This window comes from Pararge aegeria, chromosome 17, assembly GCF_905163445.1.
Source record: "Pararge aegeria chromosome 17, ilParAegt1.1, whole genome shotgun sequence".
Taxonomy (NCBI): Eukaryota; Metazoa; Arthropoda; class Insecta; order Lepidoptera; family Nymphalidae; genus Pararge; species Pararge aegeria.
Genome location: NC_053196.1, coordinates 3,597,835 through 3,616,758, shown reverse-complemented (window position 1 = coordinate 3,616,758; position 18,924 = coordinate 3,597,835). Strand labels below are relative to the sequence as shown.

Here is an 18,924-nt window from a genome sequence, read left to right as displayed (position 1 = left end):
TAGTCTTCCTCTACAATATGTTATTTGTTGCAAATATGTTAGTAGTATAAATCAATGTTAACTAACTATGGGTTACGAAATATATAGCTTACGTCTCATTGGTGTCAACTCTCTAAACCAAATTCAATTGACAACTTTAAAAATAGTGCTGTCCTTTTCCTCAAAAAACTCAATGTAAGTTATGGCAGTACAAGACTAGGGAATTTGTCAATTTAGTTTAATTTAGAGTTTTGATTGTATTATTTACACCCTACCCGTACCATTTACCGACCCGTAGTGATATTCAAAGTATCCTGAGCTCGAGAAGTAAAAGGCAGATTTACTTTTTCAAAAGTCACATAAGTAATGAAATATCGATTTAAATTACGATGACTCTTAAGTTACCCTAAGAAACTTATGAATGGAGTATAAACCACAATCCATTCTCAATAGCTATTACTGTGTAGTGTAGGTAGGAGACAATTAACCGTGAACGGACTGTATTCAGCCAGCCAGAAGCTGATAATGAGCCGCTGCAAACTGAAATTGCATGCATTAAATATACTGTAGTTAAATCCTTATTGCTTGCTTCGTACCTAGTGTTTCTACATTCATTGAATGCAGATTAACTTTTGAGAAAAAAATCCTTAGACCCAACAGCCACACTACTTTATTGTTCTTAGGGCTACATAGTCTAACTGTGACATTTATTGTCAAACTGCTGTCAAAATCGTGAATCACATCTGATCACAATATAAATTAATTATTGTCGTATTTGTGAATACGCATTGCCGGTACCGACTTTTTCAAAAGTTTCCTGTAGCTTTCATTTTGTACTATTGTACTAAACCAATAATTTAATTATGTCAGGTATGTCACCATCATCTCTTTTACCTAAATCTTATTGTTGCTGCTGGAATTTATCTTTACCTACCTATTTTGTAGAGAACCAAGACACACCAATGGCTAATAATGAAGCAGATGATGTACCTAAGGAGGCAGTAACTAGGAATGGAGAGAATCACAAAGAAGGTGGTAAATCGCCAACTCCGCCCGTAACTCCGCCGCCCGGAGAGGAAGAAACCCGGGAGATTATTGTAATCGATGAGAACACAGATACTCTGGATTTGAATCACGGCAGAATCGGTAAAATTGAGAAACTTGAGCCTCTAAAGAATTTGGAAAGGTAATTTTTTTGGTTGTAACAACTTGTTAATAAACTCGTCAACTCACTTTATTATAAGTATTGATGAAATAAAATTAATCAATGGAATTAACTAAAACTATATAATAACAAAAAACATCTGCTTATAATAACTTTATTTTCCTGTGGGCGTCGTACGAGGGAACTAAAAGAATATAATGTGGTATAGGCAGCAGCTGCAATATAGTGCAATCACCAACCCAACTGCTCAGCTTGGTGATTATGGGCAAACCTCCTGTTGGCAGAGGCCTTTAGTCCAGCAGTGGACTGTTATAGGCTATCAATGATAATAATAATTCTATATTGCAGTCCATCCAAAAACCAGTAAAACATGATGTCTCAATTTTTATGCTTTGTGCGATGTTTGAGTGTACTTTGTGCTTACTAGCAGCAATGAACTTGTCAATCATTGTTTTATATTTTGTTTTAGATTATATTTAAGATGGAACCTCATCAAGAAGATAGAAGGTCTGAACACATTGTCCACTTTAGTGGAACTAGAGCTTTATGATAATCAGATTGTGGTCATAGAGAATTTGGATAACTTGGTAAATTTAGAGTAAGTTAATTTATGTATATTGTTAACAATTATGTACATCTAAAAACTATCTATTGTATGTTGATGGAGCCACATGAATAGATGCACTTAATTTGATGTGAATTGTCTAGATTCATAGCACTATTTTAGTTGTGTTTTACTTTAAAAAAACCTTTATTTATATTGACAAAGATGTTTTAGGTATATTTATTAAGGAAACCCTCAAAGAACTTTACTTAAGGTTGTTAGAAAAATTAGCTTCTAAAAACCAATTAACTCTCAAAAACTTCTTGAATAAAAATACCAACATAAACACTAATTTTATTACGAAGCCTTTTGTTACGTATATAGTTAAGTATAATTTATTTTGAATTCATCTATAGAAGTTATCTTTTATTTCAGAATACTGGATCTTTCCTTCAATAGAATAAAGGAAATTGCAGGCCTCAATAAGCTGCTAAACCTTCGGAAACTATTCCTAAGCTCCAATAAGATTACAGAAATCAAAAATGTTAATCAGCTTCCCAAGCTTGAAATGTTAGAGCTGGGTGATAATCGCATTAGGGTATGTAAGTTAAGAATTTAATCCGTAATCCACAATTTCATAATATTTCATACCTTTCTCTACTGCTTCAGTGCACTTCATCACGATTTAGGACAGCATAGATTATTACCCGGAGATTCACAATGGTCATCGCAACAATTAAATATTATGACTGACTTCAAGTGTCTCCATTTATTAAAATCTTCAAAATGCATCATGCTGACATGAGCACTCAAGGTGTTAGGCGATTCTAAAGTCAACACTCAAAAATGTCAATTTACATTATTTTGGGATCTATCATTAAGAATGTGGACAGTTGTACAGATGTACATAAGCATCTGAAAGTTACTTAGTAGTCCAGTCATTTAAGCATAACCTTTTTCACCATTGACCTTGAGTAACTTACTTGACTTAGGACAGCTGTAAGAAAGGCAAATAGAAGGTTGATCGCTAATTTCACTGAACAATTAATTTAATTTGTGAATGTAAGTAGATTGGAATTGATTTCCATAACTTATCCATTGGTCATGTTCTTTTGAAAGGAGGAAAAACCATTTAAGAAATAATCTTTATTAGATTGCACAATATTTCATCTCAGCAATCCACAATGACTTGTATCACAAATATAAGCCAACAAACAAGTTTATCATTAAGGTAACTAATCTAGCAAAAATATTTTATCCTGGTTCCTTAAGTTGTGTAAGGAACTAGAATAAAATATTTTTGCTTGTTGTATGTTTAAAAGAGCGTTAAAACCTCCAGTGACCTTGTATTGTATTCACAACACTCCCTGTATAGTATATTAGTAAACTCAGTCAGGAATGTGGAAGTGGTAATTGGAGTCATTACAGCCACCACTAAACTATAAGAACTCTAAAAGCAGGTTCTTAGGCCTACGTACCGCATTGCTTTCAATACCAATAAACGCTGACTCAATGACTCTCATACTGATTTTTATGGATACGGCTAGTGATAGTAACGTAACTCCAAACAAAACACAACAGCAGCTAAGATTATTTTACATATCATACATATAATGTTAAATTAAATCCCTAAATGCAGGAAATCAAAAACTTAGAAGGATTGGGCACATTGAAAGAACTCTATCTCGGCAAAAACAAAATAACAAAAATACAAAATCTTGATGATCTGAGCCACTTAGAGATACTGATTTTACAAAGCAACCGTCTAACTAAAATCGAAAATTTAGATCAATTGAGTAATTTAGAACAGCTGTACCTATCTGAGAATGGTATACCGGTAATGGAGAATATGGAGAGTCAAGTCAAGTTGCAAACATTGGATTTGGCTATGAACAGAATTACGACTATCGATAATGTGAGGCAAATGAGCAATTTGGAGGAGCTGTGGGTAAGTTGGAACATGGTTCTTATCCAATAGTTTAAATTTAAATTTAGTAACTACTGAACAGATTTACTCGAAATCTATAATGGAGATAGATTGTACCCTGGAATAACACAAAGGCTTCTTTTAATAATGGAAAAATACAATTAAGTAACTGCAATACAAAAAAAAAATTGTACTGACTTATTCACTGCGACTAGCTATTTTTAGTTAAACATGACTCATTATTTCATTTAACCTTCTCATATTTCGTTGCAATTTATTTTCGAGATATTCTTATTAGTTAAACTCGAATTCTTCTATTCCAGTTGAACGACAACCTAATAGCAGATTGGTCATCAGTGGATTACCTTCAAGAAAATAAAAAATTGGCTACGATATATCTAGAACGCAATCCTATAGCGACAGATCCCGCTTACAGGAGAAAACTCAAGCTAACGCTGCCTTCGCTGACACAGATCGACGCTACTTTGTGTAGATAAGAATTCACTATTTATCATAAAAGAACCGCGTCACGAAAGTTGAAAAAGAAGCTTTAATAGAAAGTTCTAGGGTATAATATACAGGCTTTTTTGAATTACAATACGTAATTTCACGGCTAAAGATTATTTATAAAAAATTCAAAATTTCTTTATTCATGTAGGCCTATCACAGGCACTATATAGAATGCTAGCCGCTACAGTTAAGTGTGATTTATGTATACAATTTTATACAAATAATCTTTGGCCGAGTTTCGCTGCAGTATAATTCCGTCCGATGCGGTTCAGCCTTTAGGACCTGTTAGAAGCGGTGATATACTAGTAATAGGACTTCGGCTTCACTTTCGGGGGACCGAGTTCAATGTAGTATTACTTGCTTCATAGGTGAAGAAAACCATCGTGAGAAAATCTGCATGCCTGAGAGGTCTCAAAGATGTAGGAATTCCACCAATCCGCTGAGCGTGGTGCTTAGACCTTTCTCATTCTGAGAGGAGACTTATGTCCTGTAGTGGGCCAGTAATGGGTTGTTGACAACTCTGATATCTTTATCATCATCATCGTCATGATGATCATGATAAACGTGTCAGAGTTTCCGAACTCTAGGCCACTAAAACAGTAATTTCAACTTTCGTGACGCCAGTTGTAATTTAAACTAGGAATTTATCACTACTATTTGATATTTAGAGTATTTGATGCTCTTTACATTAATTCTATATTTTGTTGTAAAAGTGAAATGGTATTTTAAAATGTGTATGTGATATGGTCTAACTGTACCTATTCTACCATTAGTGGATTGTTGTAGTGTGTTAGGGGTTTTACCCTAATTGTGTAGTTTTGTTGTAATTATTATGAAATAGCTAGAAGTATATATATATAGTCTTGAAATAGCTAAGTTCATTTTAAAATATTTTTTAATATAATATCGTATATCAAAATTCAAAATGCTTCAACCCGAAATAAAACTTTGTAACCACAAAATTAAAAAAGGTAAATAAAAATAAGTAGAATGCTTTTGACGACTTACCTGGCACAATGGTCAGCGCTATGATCTTATAAGTACTAGGTCCCGAGTACGATTGCCGGCGGGGTCGATTTCTGAATTTTCTCTGGTTTGGGTCTAGTGTAAGGCTTCTGCCGTGTCTAGTTAGTTGTTAACAGCAAAGCTGCGCCGCTAAGTCATTTAGCGTTCCGGTACAGTGGCGCGTAGAAACAAATTAGGGGTACGTGTTCAATGTAACTGTCATAACCATTTCAGGATAGCCTGCTACAACCTTATTGCAGTCATGGGCTAACTTGTAGGGGAAATAAAAGTTACATGTTCATGAAAATCAAATGGTAACCACTAGACGATAATTAAAATATAGCAGTTAAAAAATTCAATATTGCTTACTCAGCAATTTTGTTGAGTCCACAGCTTATAAAAGTTAATAATTAATTAAAGTTATGTACTAAGCGAATAGTTTAACAGGATAGTTAAAATATTATTTCGCTGTAACAAGGGTCCATGTAGAACTAAAATTTGAATGAAAAATATTAGCTGCTAGACGACAAGTACAAAATCTGAACTTATAATGTGTGTATTTTTTAACGTCTAATAAAGAAACCGTGTAGGTATGGAGAAAAACCTTTTATGTTCTGGTAACACCATCATTTTGTCTTTACTTTGTCTTTCGAATGCATATCAACCGAAAATCAATCGAAATCGGATATCTTAGATATCAGAGAAAGGCTGCCTGCCTTTTCCATTCAAATAATAATAAATAGGTAGATATACTACGATAATATACAAATTCGTTAAAGATTTGACGAAGATTTGTTGTGTAGGAGGGGATGGTCTTATAAATAAGCAAAACACTCGCAACAATTGCAATTGCCTCTTTTCAACTAAAACACCCAATAAATTACGTGCAAGTATTCATTCGTCAGCATTCATGGTGATCTGATTTATTGAGAACTATATCCCTAAAGGGCTATAATATAAGCAGAAAGAAGACTGAACGTCTTCGTCTTCGACTGGAAACTTCTTAAATAAACATTTACCAATTTTATTACATTTCTGCATCTGAGATTTGTATTCTTTTCGATACGTCTCTCCTTCTTTCTATATTATATCTTTCTACTCTATCGTGTAACAAAATGTGCGAACCTGACCTTGAAATTCCACTCAACTAAAAAAGAACTATGGGATAGTCGCCTAAGGTGTTTTGCTTTAAAAAATACTTGATGAACTATTCAATTCTCCGTCCTGTATTTAGGTAACACAAAAAAATAAAAAAACGTGTGTGTACTTATGTACACGCGTTAGCAGTTAGTTCTACTTCTTTGGCATCACAAAATAAAAATCTTTTCAAAAATTTTATCTTTTGCCTTATTTTCTCTATTTGTAGAAAAAGCGACACTAACAATAGAAAAAAGGTATTTAATACATTGAAAGTTTTATTATTTAACGCATTATCTAGTTATCTCATTATCGGACCACCAAGTTTCACTGAACATTAAAGTTCTAGATCAATTACAAAACTTATAGATCATAAACAATAAAATTGAATCAATTAAATCACCAGAATTAGCCCGCAGACTTTGACAATTGAAAGTGTACACTGTCAAACTTTACAGCTAACTTCAGGGTGTCTGTTTTTCGTGACGGTGTGCGCGTGCATCGTAAAAATATACTCTCGTTCTTTTTCCCTAACGCGCCAAAAGAAGTATAACTTCAAAAATATGTATATAATATAAACAACATTTAGAACTTGTGTGACTGTCTTATTTTACTAGTAACGAATAGATTGATATAAACAAAGCATTTACTCTCTCAAGGCCTCAGTACATGATTGGGCAGAAATGAAGACTCTGTTTTAATTACGGTTATTTACATCGAGTAGCATTGATATATGCAAGTAAAATCAAACTCTCTGACCGACCGACCAACATTGGCCGTCGAGGTCAAGAATGTATTAAAGTGGGTCTAAAAACTTTGGTATAGTGATCATAGTTATAGAATGCAAAAATATTAAATCTATAGACTGATTAAAACTATGGCAGCTTTAAACATTTCACAGTATAATTTACATGGTTAATTATTATACCTACTCATAGTTCTAAAATAGAAGAATAAAATTATCATTGGAGAAAAAAAAATACCAAATGTGCGTCGGGATAATTATGTCTACCCGTTTTCTTTTTTTTATCTCTATCTTACACTATCTATGTGATCTAGATGTGTGGAGTTTGAGAAAAATAAAAAGGTCCGAAGGTTTTAAAGTTTGTAGTATTTATTTTAGATAACTTTTCTCCAGTTTTTTTTGTTGTCATTATATAGCATACTGGTGGGTATTACGAACGTGTTTTTTTGTAAAAAGTACGCATAATTATCACGAAGCGCGCGTCCTACAGAACAGAACAGTGGCAATCAATAGGTTGATTAAAAAAACTTTTAGTAAGTGGTCGTACTACCTTAATAATACATGTTTGTTACATAATAATTGATGTATTCTGAGTATTTAAATATATTTATATATATTATACACCTACGTACTAAATCATTATATTGATATAATTTATTATATACCTACATAAAATCAGATTGTACTACAAATACATGATAAAACAAAAGTCTTGTTTATACGAAGTACACTTAACTGTAAAAAAATGTATTTATTTTAGCCCTGGAGTGAGCGCATTATGAGCATTTTGCCGCCCTCACAAAAAACGATAATAATTCGACACAATAAAGGTCAAATAAAATGTTACGTTTCTTAAAATCTCGTAACTAACATGGTCATTGCAAAGGAGCGGCAAAATGCCCAGACGCTTTTCTGATAGTAAATTCAAATTATATTCATTTCAAGTAGCCTCGCTTTTAAGGCAGATTCTACCGAGAAGTGCCGGCAAGTCACTACAAACGCTGACTTGACGATTCAAAAGTTTTTATAAACTAGGCCTACTTGAAATAAATGAATTTTGACATTTGAATTTATTAGAATACATTCAAGGTCTGTAAATGTAGCTCTCATAGGCTCGACTCACATTCCCTAAATTAATAATCAATCTAATCTAAAACCTTCAGATGGCAGATTGAAATCAGCTATCCTTGTCTAAAGGACAAAGTAGGAAAAGGATAGCACGACTCAATTTAACCTGCCATCTAAAGATTTTAAACTAGATTGTTTATTGATAGCCAGTTTTTTAGGTAACACGAGATGTCATTTAATGCAATAATACTGCAGAATTGCATTTTCAGGCAGTCTCGGATTCTCACAGCAGCCTAGTCCTGATGGGGGATGCTCACAGGCGACCAACCAGCTTACTCAGTAAAGTTAACTTCAACGTATAAATAAAAAACTTTAGATTTATGATATTTATGTAATAAAAACACTCATTTGTAATAGCGTTTTGTTTATTTATAATTATAAGCATATATTTATCTTTAGGCAAAATTTAAGCTGTCGCTTGCCAGGTGAAGGTTGGGAGTTATTTGTTATTTAATCAATCTATTTATAAAAAGGAAGAGGTTCTCAATCCGACTAGAGGTTTTTTTTACTAAAATGAAATATAAACTCACATAAAATGATTTATCTAACCTAAGATCTGAGTCTAGAATACAGAATACTGAACTACAGAGTATACCGAAGTGTATATCTGATCCTAAATCACATTTTATTATAAACTAGCGGTTCCCCGCGATTTTAAGCATGGGTTGTAACGCAATGTTAGATATATTAAAGCACGACGTACGGGAGCTTTGTATTTAAATGTTCTCACGATCTCGTTCCATAATAATAATATGTTTGTCCATTATCTCTTAAACTATTCAACCAGACAACATGCTGTAAACTGCAAGATTTATCTACATAATGCATAGTCTTTATAATGACGATAGTATATCACCTTTTTATTTTTTGACAAAATGTGTATTGTACCCGAGCTTTTATAATGTGAAAAATTTATTAAAATCGGATCAGAGTTAATCAATTACAACAAACAAAACTTTTCTTTTTTTATTAGGTCCCTGGTAAGACTTTTGGAAGAACTTCAGGCAACAGTTGGCTATAACTTGCTACGGCTGCGGAAGCTAGCCATGGTATTTCTTTGGCAGCAAATACATTATCATTTATCAGTTCCAATCAGCTAGGACTGCATGTATTATTTAAATTTAATTTGGTAGGTAGCTACTTTGTCTAAGATAATCGTGCTATTTTTAATCTGCGATTTATTTGACAGATGACACAAATAGTGAAAAAAATGTAAAAAATGGCGAACTAAACTGTCAATAGTGAAACGTCAAAAAAGGCTGTGTTTCTGCAATTTCACGATTGCGTGCTTTGTTTCTTCTTTCATTTTAATCTAAAATTTATTTAGTTTTTTGCCAAAAAGCTAGACTACATTTAAAGCTAATATGATAAACGATAAAACGTATACTTGTAGATAAATGATAGTAATAGAGTGAGTACAATAATTCGTAAGCATTGCCGTCCACGCGGATTTTTTATAATGGAAAACCTTGATGAGAGTAACAATAAAAATGTGTCGCTCAGTTTAATAGCTGAATATGGCTCGGAATCCGATTCTGAGGACATCAGATCCAACGAAAATACTGGAAATGACTCTGATGCTGTGGAACTAAGTGATATGGTCTTGAAAAATAATATTATAAATGCTTGCGCCCATGGTCCATTGTCGGAAGGCGGTGATAGCGATGTGGGTACCACCAGCCACATGATTATCGATAGTTCTGAGAGTGGTATAGTTGAATATGATGTATCAGAGTACAGAGATATTGACAGTGACTCCTCAAGTTCCGATAACTCAAGTGATAGTGATGTGGATTCTGTTAAAGATATCGAGGAGATGTCTAGTGGGTAAGACATTAAATACTTATAAATAATAACGATTTTTTGGCTGTGTGACAACAGATCAGAATACAGCTGTCACCACCCCTTCTTAACCCGCGGACGTCGTACGAGGTGACCAAGTGCAGCAGCGTCCTCTGTGGTACCACTACCAACTCATCTACCCGGTGTGGTGATTATCAACAAACCCTAGTGTTGGGAGAGGAGTTTAGACTAGTAGTAGACTGTTTCAGGCTATTGATGATATATTTTTAGTTATTTACATTTTATTTCAATTGTGTATCAATACAGTGAATACAAAAACACTCACACAGTTAGTTATGATTAATTTTAAGTGTCAAATAGGTTTTAGGAGGGGTTTGAGGGAAGGAAGAGAAGGAAACACTTGGCAGGCAGCACTTGCAGCAGCAACAGTTGCAGCAAAACTATGCATCATTAGCACAAGGAATTGTGCTGATGATGCATAGGTTTTTTTTTTTAAGAATGAAAGTTAAAGCACTAGTAAATTGGGGAATTCAATATAACGCCTACCTTATCAGTTGTTGGATTTGTGGGGAATTGAAAAAGTATGGTCATAAATTTCTTTGCATAATTTACTGGACAATTATAAAACTTCTTTCTAGTGAACAAAAAATATTTTTTTCCTTCTTTATTCTAGTTAGCCCTTGACTTCAGTCTCACCTGGTTAATGATATGATGCAGTCTAAGATGGTAGATTGTGGGGATGCCTGCCATTTCCAGAAGGGTGATCAGTCATCTGTAAGAACTATTCCACCCTATTCCCCATGTTGAGACACAGGTTTACTGGTGTCCCGGCAGCATCCCCCCCTGAAACCTACCAGTTTCTTTTGTGAACCTCAGGATATCCCCTATAGAGAGGTTTGCTAGGTCTTCTACACTTATACTGTCCTTACCTTGTAGTTCCCATCTTGCCAGCGTGTACATGGGGCACTCAGCTATGAAATGAAAACTGGTTTCCACCTCACCACACTCTGGACAGGATGGATCTATTGCAATTTTCATTACCGTTAGGTATCTGTTTAACAGGCAATGGTTGTGCCTGCGACCAGTGCTATATTGGTTCTGCTCTGTGACATGTTTGCTGTTATGTCTTCTTCTTGTCAAATGACTTGAGAAACAATTTCGATTACCTGCATTGCGTTAATTTGTTCCATCTTGCATTTGATTCTCTTTTCGTGATGCCTTCTTTCACTGGTAGCAGTTTAGAGGTATGACAGTTATATAAAACCTATTTATGTGGCCTCATTCGGGAATGCTAAATTGCTTGGCATGTATTTGTTGGTAGGGTAGTAACTAACCACAGTGAAATCTATTGAACCAGACGTAACCAGAGAAACCCTGGAAATTATAAATACCAAAATTGTTTCATAATACAGAGTTAAAATATATTAATAAACAAATTATATCTGTTACAGTGATGAGCTAGAAGGAAACAATAAATCAGAAAAGTTGCAGCCTCCTAAAGTGCATGGTGAACTAGGGCTGGATGAGTTACCACCCATAGAAGATCTTGCAATCAGTCTTCCAGCACAGGAAACTGTTAAGATTGGCACTGTTGCCAGTATAGTTGATAGATTAGGTGAGTATGATGGTAGATATTGAATTCAAACACTTTATTTTATAAGGCATTGAGTGGGGTGGGTAGCTTAGAGGATTTCATAGCTGATAGATTTGGGGTTCCAAGGTGCTGGAATGGCTTCCCTATACTGGAGAGAGCAATGATGGTAGACCCTCGACTAGCTTGTGAGGAAAAGAGGCAACTTCTGAAATGGTGCATCTCTTACAGATCCAAGCTATATCTGCAAAATTCCACCATTCCTGGATTAGCTGTTAAGTATCCTTGGATGTATAGACTTTATTTTAAAACCTCTTGGCATATTAAGAGTTTTGCCAGAATAAAAAGTACTCTGTCCATCTATAGATGTGTGCACAAGTTGAGCTATACATAGGTTACAAACAAGCACTTTTGCTTTTATAATATTGTACAGCTGCACACGGACCTATGATTTTCATAATATTTTCATGTGGACCAAGGAAAACGAATAAATGGATTATAATGTAATAATGGTATTATGAAAATTAAGCTTAATCTGCTATAGGACAATTTGTATGGGTTTTTATAATTTCTTCAATCCTTATACTCCACACCAAACAGATCTTCGGCAATGTACCCTCTACGCACGTTTCGCTCCGAAACCAAAGCATCCTCAGGAGATTTTGACTTTCCATTAATAATCGTTAGTGGAAAATTCTTTTCTTTTTCGGATTGACACTTGCCGATAACCACCTGAGGGGTTGCTAAGGCGTCACCGGGGGTGTGATTCGCTTTTTATACCTTTCTTACCCCCACCCACCTTATCCATCTAAGCCCCTCCCACTTCATAGTACCTCTGAACACGTTCAATAAAGGTTAAGTTGATAAATTTATTTGAAACTCCGGAAGAAATTTTAAATTACACCATACAGATTCTTCTTTCGGAGAACACCCGAAAACAGGAGAATTATCAAATTAAGCTTAATTTTCATAAAATATCATGGAATTCCGCAAAGAAACGCCTGCTTCTATCCTTATTTATTAATGGTATATGCACGCAAAAGGAAGATTCGAATGGGTTGATGTATAGAAGTGAGTGGAAGAATGCAAAATGTCCATTCCTCAGTTCAAATAAAAATAATAATTCAATAACATGTTATAACCGATTGTTTCAGTTATAGTTCGTGCGTTCCCTCAAACTCCAGCTGTGGATCTGGACAGTGTCCTCTTTCTAGAAAATGGTGCAAAAGCACTGGGCAAAGTTTTCGATGTTTTCGGACCGGTAAGTGTTTAAAACTTCTCAATTTAGAAAAAAATAACTAAAATTCTTTATTTAAATCTTTCTATAACCATAACACCGTTTTATAATTATTTGTTTTAGCTAGTTTTAACAGAATTCGGATTAAAATCCATGCCATTTTTTTCCCATTGGTAAACACAATTTTGCATTTATAGTTTTGCATGTACATATTATAGTTATTTGAACCTTCTTGATGCTACGACCATATTATCGCAATAACTCGAAGACTCACGTTGTTGCTATGCGTCTGGCCAAGCACTTTACCCCTCCCCTTTTTTAACTATAATAATGGCAGACATCAGCAAGGCTAGCACAGACAGTCCTCAAAAATTATATCCCCCGATCCCCTGACAGTGTATAGCACAGACAGGCCTCAAAAATTATATCCCCCGATCCCCTGACTGTGGATATAATTAACGTGTCCACCTAAAGCACGCGAATATGGAATAGGAGAAGTTTACTCCCGTTTATTATTACACATATATTATTTGGATATTGTCTCCACTGCTCCAGTGCTGATAAAGCTGTTGGAGAAGTTAATTTATTATCCTTTCCCGAGGAGATAATTGTCTCCGGCCCATGCTGGCCGTGCTGGAGTATTCTGTCGTGATCAATTTTGTGAGGGGCTATACTTCGAGCGCTCTGTTTACTGCGAGACATCGAGCTAAGGGCACGCACTTGGTATTTTATTTATTTATCGAAATATGGAGTGGAGATAATAATGATTTGCGGGCATATAATGTAGAGCAACCGTCTTGCGTAGTCTGACCGCGATTCTTCACCGATGCGCTAAGTGTTAGAAATATTGGGTTATGCTCACATTAATAAAATACAGTGCACATATTTAAGATTTATTTATTTACTTTGTACCTCGAGATTTATTTTAGTTACCTACTAGGTAAACATTTTACATACTAATAATTTACTTTCGCTTTATTTAAAGCAGGTACTTATAATTTATCATAGTACCTGCACCTGCCGACTTATTAGGTTTGAATAGTTTTATTAAGTTTAATTATCATGCCTAAACTTTAACCGTTATTATTATTTGGTCGCAATGGTGCTTATAACAGCTTCTAGCGACTAGGTTTAATGTAAATGTGTTAATACTCATCTCCAATCTCGTTAGCAACTTGTGGTTTGTAAGAAAGTACGTTTCAATGACTCGCAATTAAACTGGTTGTTCGTTTTACTTTCCTTTATAAACAATTACTTCTTCTCATAATTAGGTGCAAGAGAACAGAATGACCTTCTAAACTTCTACCAACTGTACTTTTAACTTTTTAACCATGCTTGTTTTGTCCCCCATCACCGGTTAATTGCCCCTTTTTTTCCCACTGACATTCCTCCTATCAAGACCTAGTTTTCGTTCAGGAATCGGGAATACTCAACAACTGATGTCCTATCGATATTATTTATTTAAACTGATTCTTAGTGCAGTTTATTACAATTTGTTTGACATCTTGAAGATGTCTCTTAAAAAGTTCAAAGTTTGTATTAAACTTAAGCTTATAGAAAAGTCCTATTATAGTATAAAGGATTACGTAAACGATAAAAAAGCTTGGGTGTAAGTTATTGCTCTAACCAGGTTGCTCTTCTTATAATTTAAAATGACATTGTGAGATGGTGATAACAAAAAAAAAACACCCGGCTAAGTTTGTTGTGGGTTTCTTCTTAGACCAGGACGCGTTTGGAACCCTCGTAGCTTTAGTTTTAAGTTTACGAATGTGGTTATCGCCATCATCTCACTACCGTGTAATTCTTATGTACGCATCAAAAGTGCCTACCTATGGGCCTACTTGAATTAAGATATTTTTGGCTTTGACTTTGACTTTGTTTGAATATTTTATTTATTTATATTTATTCCAAATGTTAGTCCATATTATATTAAAAGTGATAGGGATCTTCGCGGTATAATGCGGCCATGCCACAAGAAATCATCGGTTTCCGCATTCGACACTAGGCTCGCAATCCTCACCGTTTTGAATAAGGAAAAAGGTATTCGCAGGTGACCGAGCCGCACTACTGCGTGCGCTTCAACTCGGTGGAGCACGTGCGCGAGCGGGGCGTGTCCTGCGGCGCCGAGGTGTTCATCGCGCCGCGCACCGACCACACCAACTACGTCTTCCTCGCCGAACTTATGAAGTGAGTCCGATGTCCGCTTTCACTAACGGCGAACAAGGTAATGCCTAAATACGAGTAAGTGACGGCAAATCTAAAGATATTCCTAGGCTTACAGTTGGTGAAGCGTTTCTATAGCCATCGCCTAAATCATTAGGCATTCGATTTAGGCGTTTTCTACGTTTACTGACAACGGGCACAAGTTTCATGAATTTTAGTCACCGCCGATTCGGTGTTATGTTTTTAAACTGGCTATCCTGTTGGCGGTAGGGTAGTTATATTAAATACATACCTCTCCTAGGTTTCTAGGCGACATCGTACCGGAACGCTAAATCGCTTAGTGGCACCTCTTTGTCGGTAGGCTACCCTACCAACCTACTTAGTTCGATCTAGGCATAATAAAATAATAAAAAAAATAAAGAAAGCCTTTTATTATTCCTTGATTGAAAATATAAACAAAACAAAAACATAATAAATATATAAAAAAAAATAAGAATATAAGCTTTTGCAAATTTGTTACGTTAGATTTTTTTTTTTTTTTTACCAATTAAGTGCTGGAACCAAGGACCCCTTGTAGGTAAAGGCCTCCTCCATTTTCTGCCACTCAGCTCTGTTTAGCGCTCTTTCAAGTCAGTTCTCGCCAGCCACACTCAATCTCAATCTAGGCATACCTACTTACAATTGGCTGACCACATACAGTCAATATCATTGACAATATTTTTACCAATACTCCAACTCTTCAATAAAGGCAATACATGATTTTATCAAATATTTAATCGTTTATATATAAAGTGCACTCAGCGCATGCTCTCAAAAGGAAAAACACCCCGATTTTGAAACATTCTTCATTGGTGCTATGCTCCTATTGGTCTTAGAGTGATATTTTATGATTTAGCCTTCCTCGATAAATGGACTATCCAAAACTGAAAGAATTTTTCTAATCGGACCAGTACTTCCTGAGATCATCGCATTCAAGTAAACAAACTCTTCAGCTTTTTATATCTGTATAAGATGAAGGTACATAGAGATATTTCTTTCTCCTTCACTCCTTAACTTTGCATAGTTAACTCTATTTTCCAATCAACTCTATTTTTGTGTTATTATTTATTTATATCCTTAGTATACTTACAGCTAGCCAAAACGCATACTAAGTCTGCGTTGACAGGATAGAGAGTAAAATAGGGTAGGGTAGGGTGTATCAGCTCTAGCTTAAGCTATTACAGCTTTTACTATTACAACACCTCTTTTGCTAATGTTATTAAAATAAAATTCAAAATTAAAAAAATATATATTCATGTACGCACTTATGAAGTTCATATATATACAATGTGTAACGGAATTATGAAATACTGTTGAAGGGTGCAATAAGTATATTTCATAAGGAATCACCCTTTAAAAATATTAAATGAAATGAAATATAAAAATTCAAAAAGTGTGTACCAGCCCTATTGAAGATAAAAGACCGACACGCGCATAGTACGTACGCTACGCGACGCGGATCTAATGAAGTGACAGGATTCACATGATTTTAATTTTGCATGTGATGTTAGGGCTGTATCTGATTTCTTTCAGTAAAAACTATGGCAGTGGTTTACCTAATTAGGTTTTCGGTTTCACAGATAAGTCTCAGAGACAAGCTTTTAATTTACACGTTGTATATGTGTCTATTATTGTGAGGGGATACATTTGTTAACCTGAAACTAAAGTAAAGGAGGTTTCCAGATGCGCCCTGGTCTAAAAAGAGCCTACAACAAGCTTGGCCGGTTTTTTATGTTATCACCATCTCAATGTCAAATTAATATTATGCTATGAAATTAGACACATTTTTTACCCAAGCTTGTTTATCATTTTTATCATTGATGTTTTCTTAAAGCTTACGTTTTATATAAACTTTGAACTTATTGAGGTGCTCGTGTTTCAGAGTGAAAGGCTCAGATGCTTCATGGCTCCACGACATAGAACCCCCTCCAAGCCACGTGGACTATTCAGACGACGAAGAGGAAAGAAGGGCCAACAAAGCAAAGAAGGAACAGCAAAAGCAGAACAGACAGGAAACCTCAGAAAACGGGGAGAACTCCAAAAACCCGCCGCCCAGAAAAATGTTGGAGGCCAAACGTAGCCAACGTCCGTTTGAATCTAGCAGCAGATTCGGGGGATCGGGTAGGGGACGTGGTAGCACGCTCCCTAGTTTTAGAAGAAACCCTAACTTTAACCGTTCCAGATCCTGGAATGACCAGGAAATGAGAACCCCGCCGCCGCACCCGAGTATGGACCCTGGAGGTCATCCATTCGTTGCGCCCCCCATGTTCAATCCCCCGATGTTCCCCCCGTTCAATCCTAGCACTCCTCCTCCATACATGAATCGTATACCGTTTAGGCACCCGCGTATGCAGGTTTTACCCCCAATGATTGCGCTCCCACCCTTTAGGCAGAATTTGCCCATTTTCGGGGCAAACTACTGCAGCAGCGCGGGCCCGCATCCGCAGTGGCTCAACCAACCCCCACCTCCTCCCGGAACGTAAGCGCACACGGCAAGATGTATGGTTTAAGAATGATGTTATTAATTTGTATGTTTAGTCAATAGCTAGTGCTGTGTTAACAATACTAGTTTGCTTATCCAAATATCTATATATTTATATAAATTAAAGTTATGGTACAGTGATTATTTTGTTTTATTTGCTGCTTCCTCGCATAACATATACAAACAAGTATAGTAGTTAAGTAAAGGCAAATATAATTATGGTTATTTTTCGGATAAGTGCCATTATGAACCAACGTCTAGAATCTGTTTTAGTGTAAACCTTAATCAAAAAACCCACTGGAAATATCGATGTAAAAATGATCGAAACAGTGATACAGGGTTCCGCCGAGTGTAGTGGCCTATTGGCGCCATTCTGAGTGAAACTATCCATCCACTAATATTATAAATGCGACTGTGTTTGTTTGTTCTTACTATATGCCCTAATTTAGTAACCAATCGACTTGATTTTTGGGAAAGAGTTGAAAGGACGGAAAGTTACATAGGCTTGTTATCCCAGAAACAAACTGTTTCCATGGGATTTATCAAAAACCATAATAAACACTGACAAAGAAAGAGAGCAACAGCTAGTTTTTTTTAATTAAACATTCTTGTTCACTGAAAAACTTGCCGCCAGCGGGCAGATGATATAAAATAAAATATCCAGTAAAGTTAAAAAAAATCAAGGCTAGGCAATTTGCAAGTTATAAAAAGCTTAGATCTTTTATTTAAATCATCTGCCCGCTTAGTTCATGACCCTGTATGCACGCCACTGTGCAATCTATTAAAGTACTCCAAAATAATGGTCCTTCAATAAGGTCGCCTGAGTCACTGCAGACGCACATGGACCTAATTGAAAAGAGAAGATTTGTGTATAGGTGATATGTACAGAATATGAGACAACCCCACTGAATATCATCTGTACTATGATGAAATCTAGCCTGTGTAGGCTTTACAAGTTCCAAGAAAGTGTTGCTATGTCAACCGGCAAACACTGTTGGTTGGGCTGCGCCCAAACTCCCACTGGGCCAGTGTGCAAAACCTAAGAATAACTTATTTTTGTTATTATTTGTTAATTTGACCAAATAAATGTTTTATATACTTATATTTTATATATTCCTAAATAGTTGAAAAAAGTTCGCTTCCGCTGCTTGCCAATTACTGCGAACCATAAAACCTCTGAATTTTAAAACCTAAGAGGATACAAACACTACGTTAACAACTTAAGATCGCAAATATTTCCAGAGAGCAGACTTTATTTAAAAGCAAACCTTAAAAAGAAAGTATATTCAATACGTTTAATTTTTTTAATGGAAGATGCTAGAAAAATAATTAGCAATAATTTGTTTAGGAGTTCGCCGTGGTTTTAAACCACAAACGTGAACATTATCTTGGGAGACTTGTACAATAAGCGCAATATATATTTTGTAATTAATCCTAATGCAATACAAGGCATATGTTGACGGCATCTG

General features: G+C 35.4%; 2 protein-coding genes across 4 annotated transcripts; both read left to right on the top strand.

The window, feature by feature from the left end:
* The first annotated feature begins 691 nt into the window (after positions 1–691).
* LOC120630920 (protein phosphatase 1 regulatory subunit 7) lies at positions 692–8,496 on the top strand. Of its 3 annotated transcripts, none has more exons than XM_039900260.1 (7): positions 692–849; positions 925–1,165; positions 1,614–1,742; positions 2,124–2,286; positions 3,328–3,636; positions 3,939–4,104; positions 8,354–8,496. In XM_039900260.1, the coding sequence occupies exons 1-7, from the start codon at positions 843–845 to the stop codon at positions 8,440–8,442; spliced, it is 1,104 nt and encodes a 367-aa protein (XP_039756194.1). In that variant the 5' UTR covers positions 692–842; the 3' UTR covers positions 8,443–8,496. The 3 variants fall into 3 exon arrangements, with proteins under 3 accessions (XP_039756194.1, XP_039756195.1, XP_039756196.1); XM_039900261.1 differs by having other exon boundaries at positions 693–849; positions 8,350–8,488; XM_039900262.1 differs by lacking the exon at positions 8,354–8,496 and having other exon boundaries at positions 693–849; positions 3,939–5,017.
* An 890-nt stretch (positions 8,497–9,386) lies between these two features.
* On the top strand, positions 9,387–17,596 carry LOC120631117 (H/ACA ribonucleoprotein complex non-core subunit NAF1). The gene is made up of 5 exons (XM_039900558.1): positions 9,387–9,967; positions 11,395–11,558; positions 12,689–12,795; positions 14,822–14,958; positions 16,856–17,596. The coding sequence occupies exons 1-5, from the start codon at positions 9,600–9,602 to the stop codon at positions 17,454–17,456; spliced, it is 1,377 nt and encodes a 458-aa protein (XP_039756492.1). The 5' UTR covers positions 9,387–9,599; the 3' UTR covers positions 17,457–17,596.
* Positions 17,597–18,924: the final 1,328 nt, after the last annotated feature.

Bases quoted from the DNA above. Each gene is read 5' to 3' on its own strand.
- LOC120630920 (XM_039900260.1), top strand. The intron at 2,287-3,327 runs GTATGTAAGTTA...CCCTAAATGCAG, and splicing joins TGGGTGATAATCGCATTAGG to GAAATCAAAAACTTAGAAGG. The intron at 4,105-8,353 runs GTAGATAAGAAT...ATTTTCAGGCAG, and splicing joins ACAGATCGACGCTACTTTGT to TCTCGGATTCTCACAGCAGC.
- LOC120631117 (XM_039900558.1), top strand. From the start codon at position 9,600: ATGGAAAACCTTGATGAGAGTAACAATAAAAATGTGTCGCTCAGTTTA. The intron at 9,968-11,394 runs GTAAGACATTAA...TATCTGTTACAG, and splicing joins ATCGAGGAGATGTCTAGTGG to TGATGAGCTAGAAGGAAACA. The intron at 12,796-14,821 runs GTAAGTGTTTAA...AGGTATTCGCAG, and splicing joins TTTTCGATGTTTTCGGACCG to GTGACCGAGCCGCACTACTG.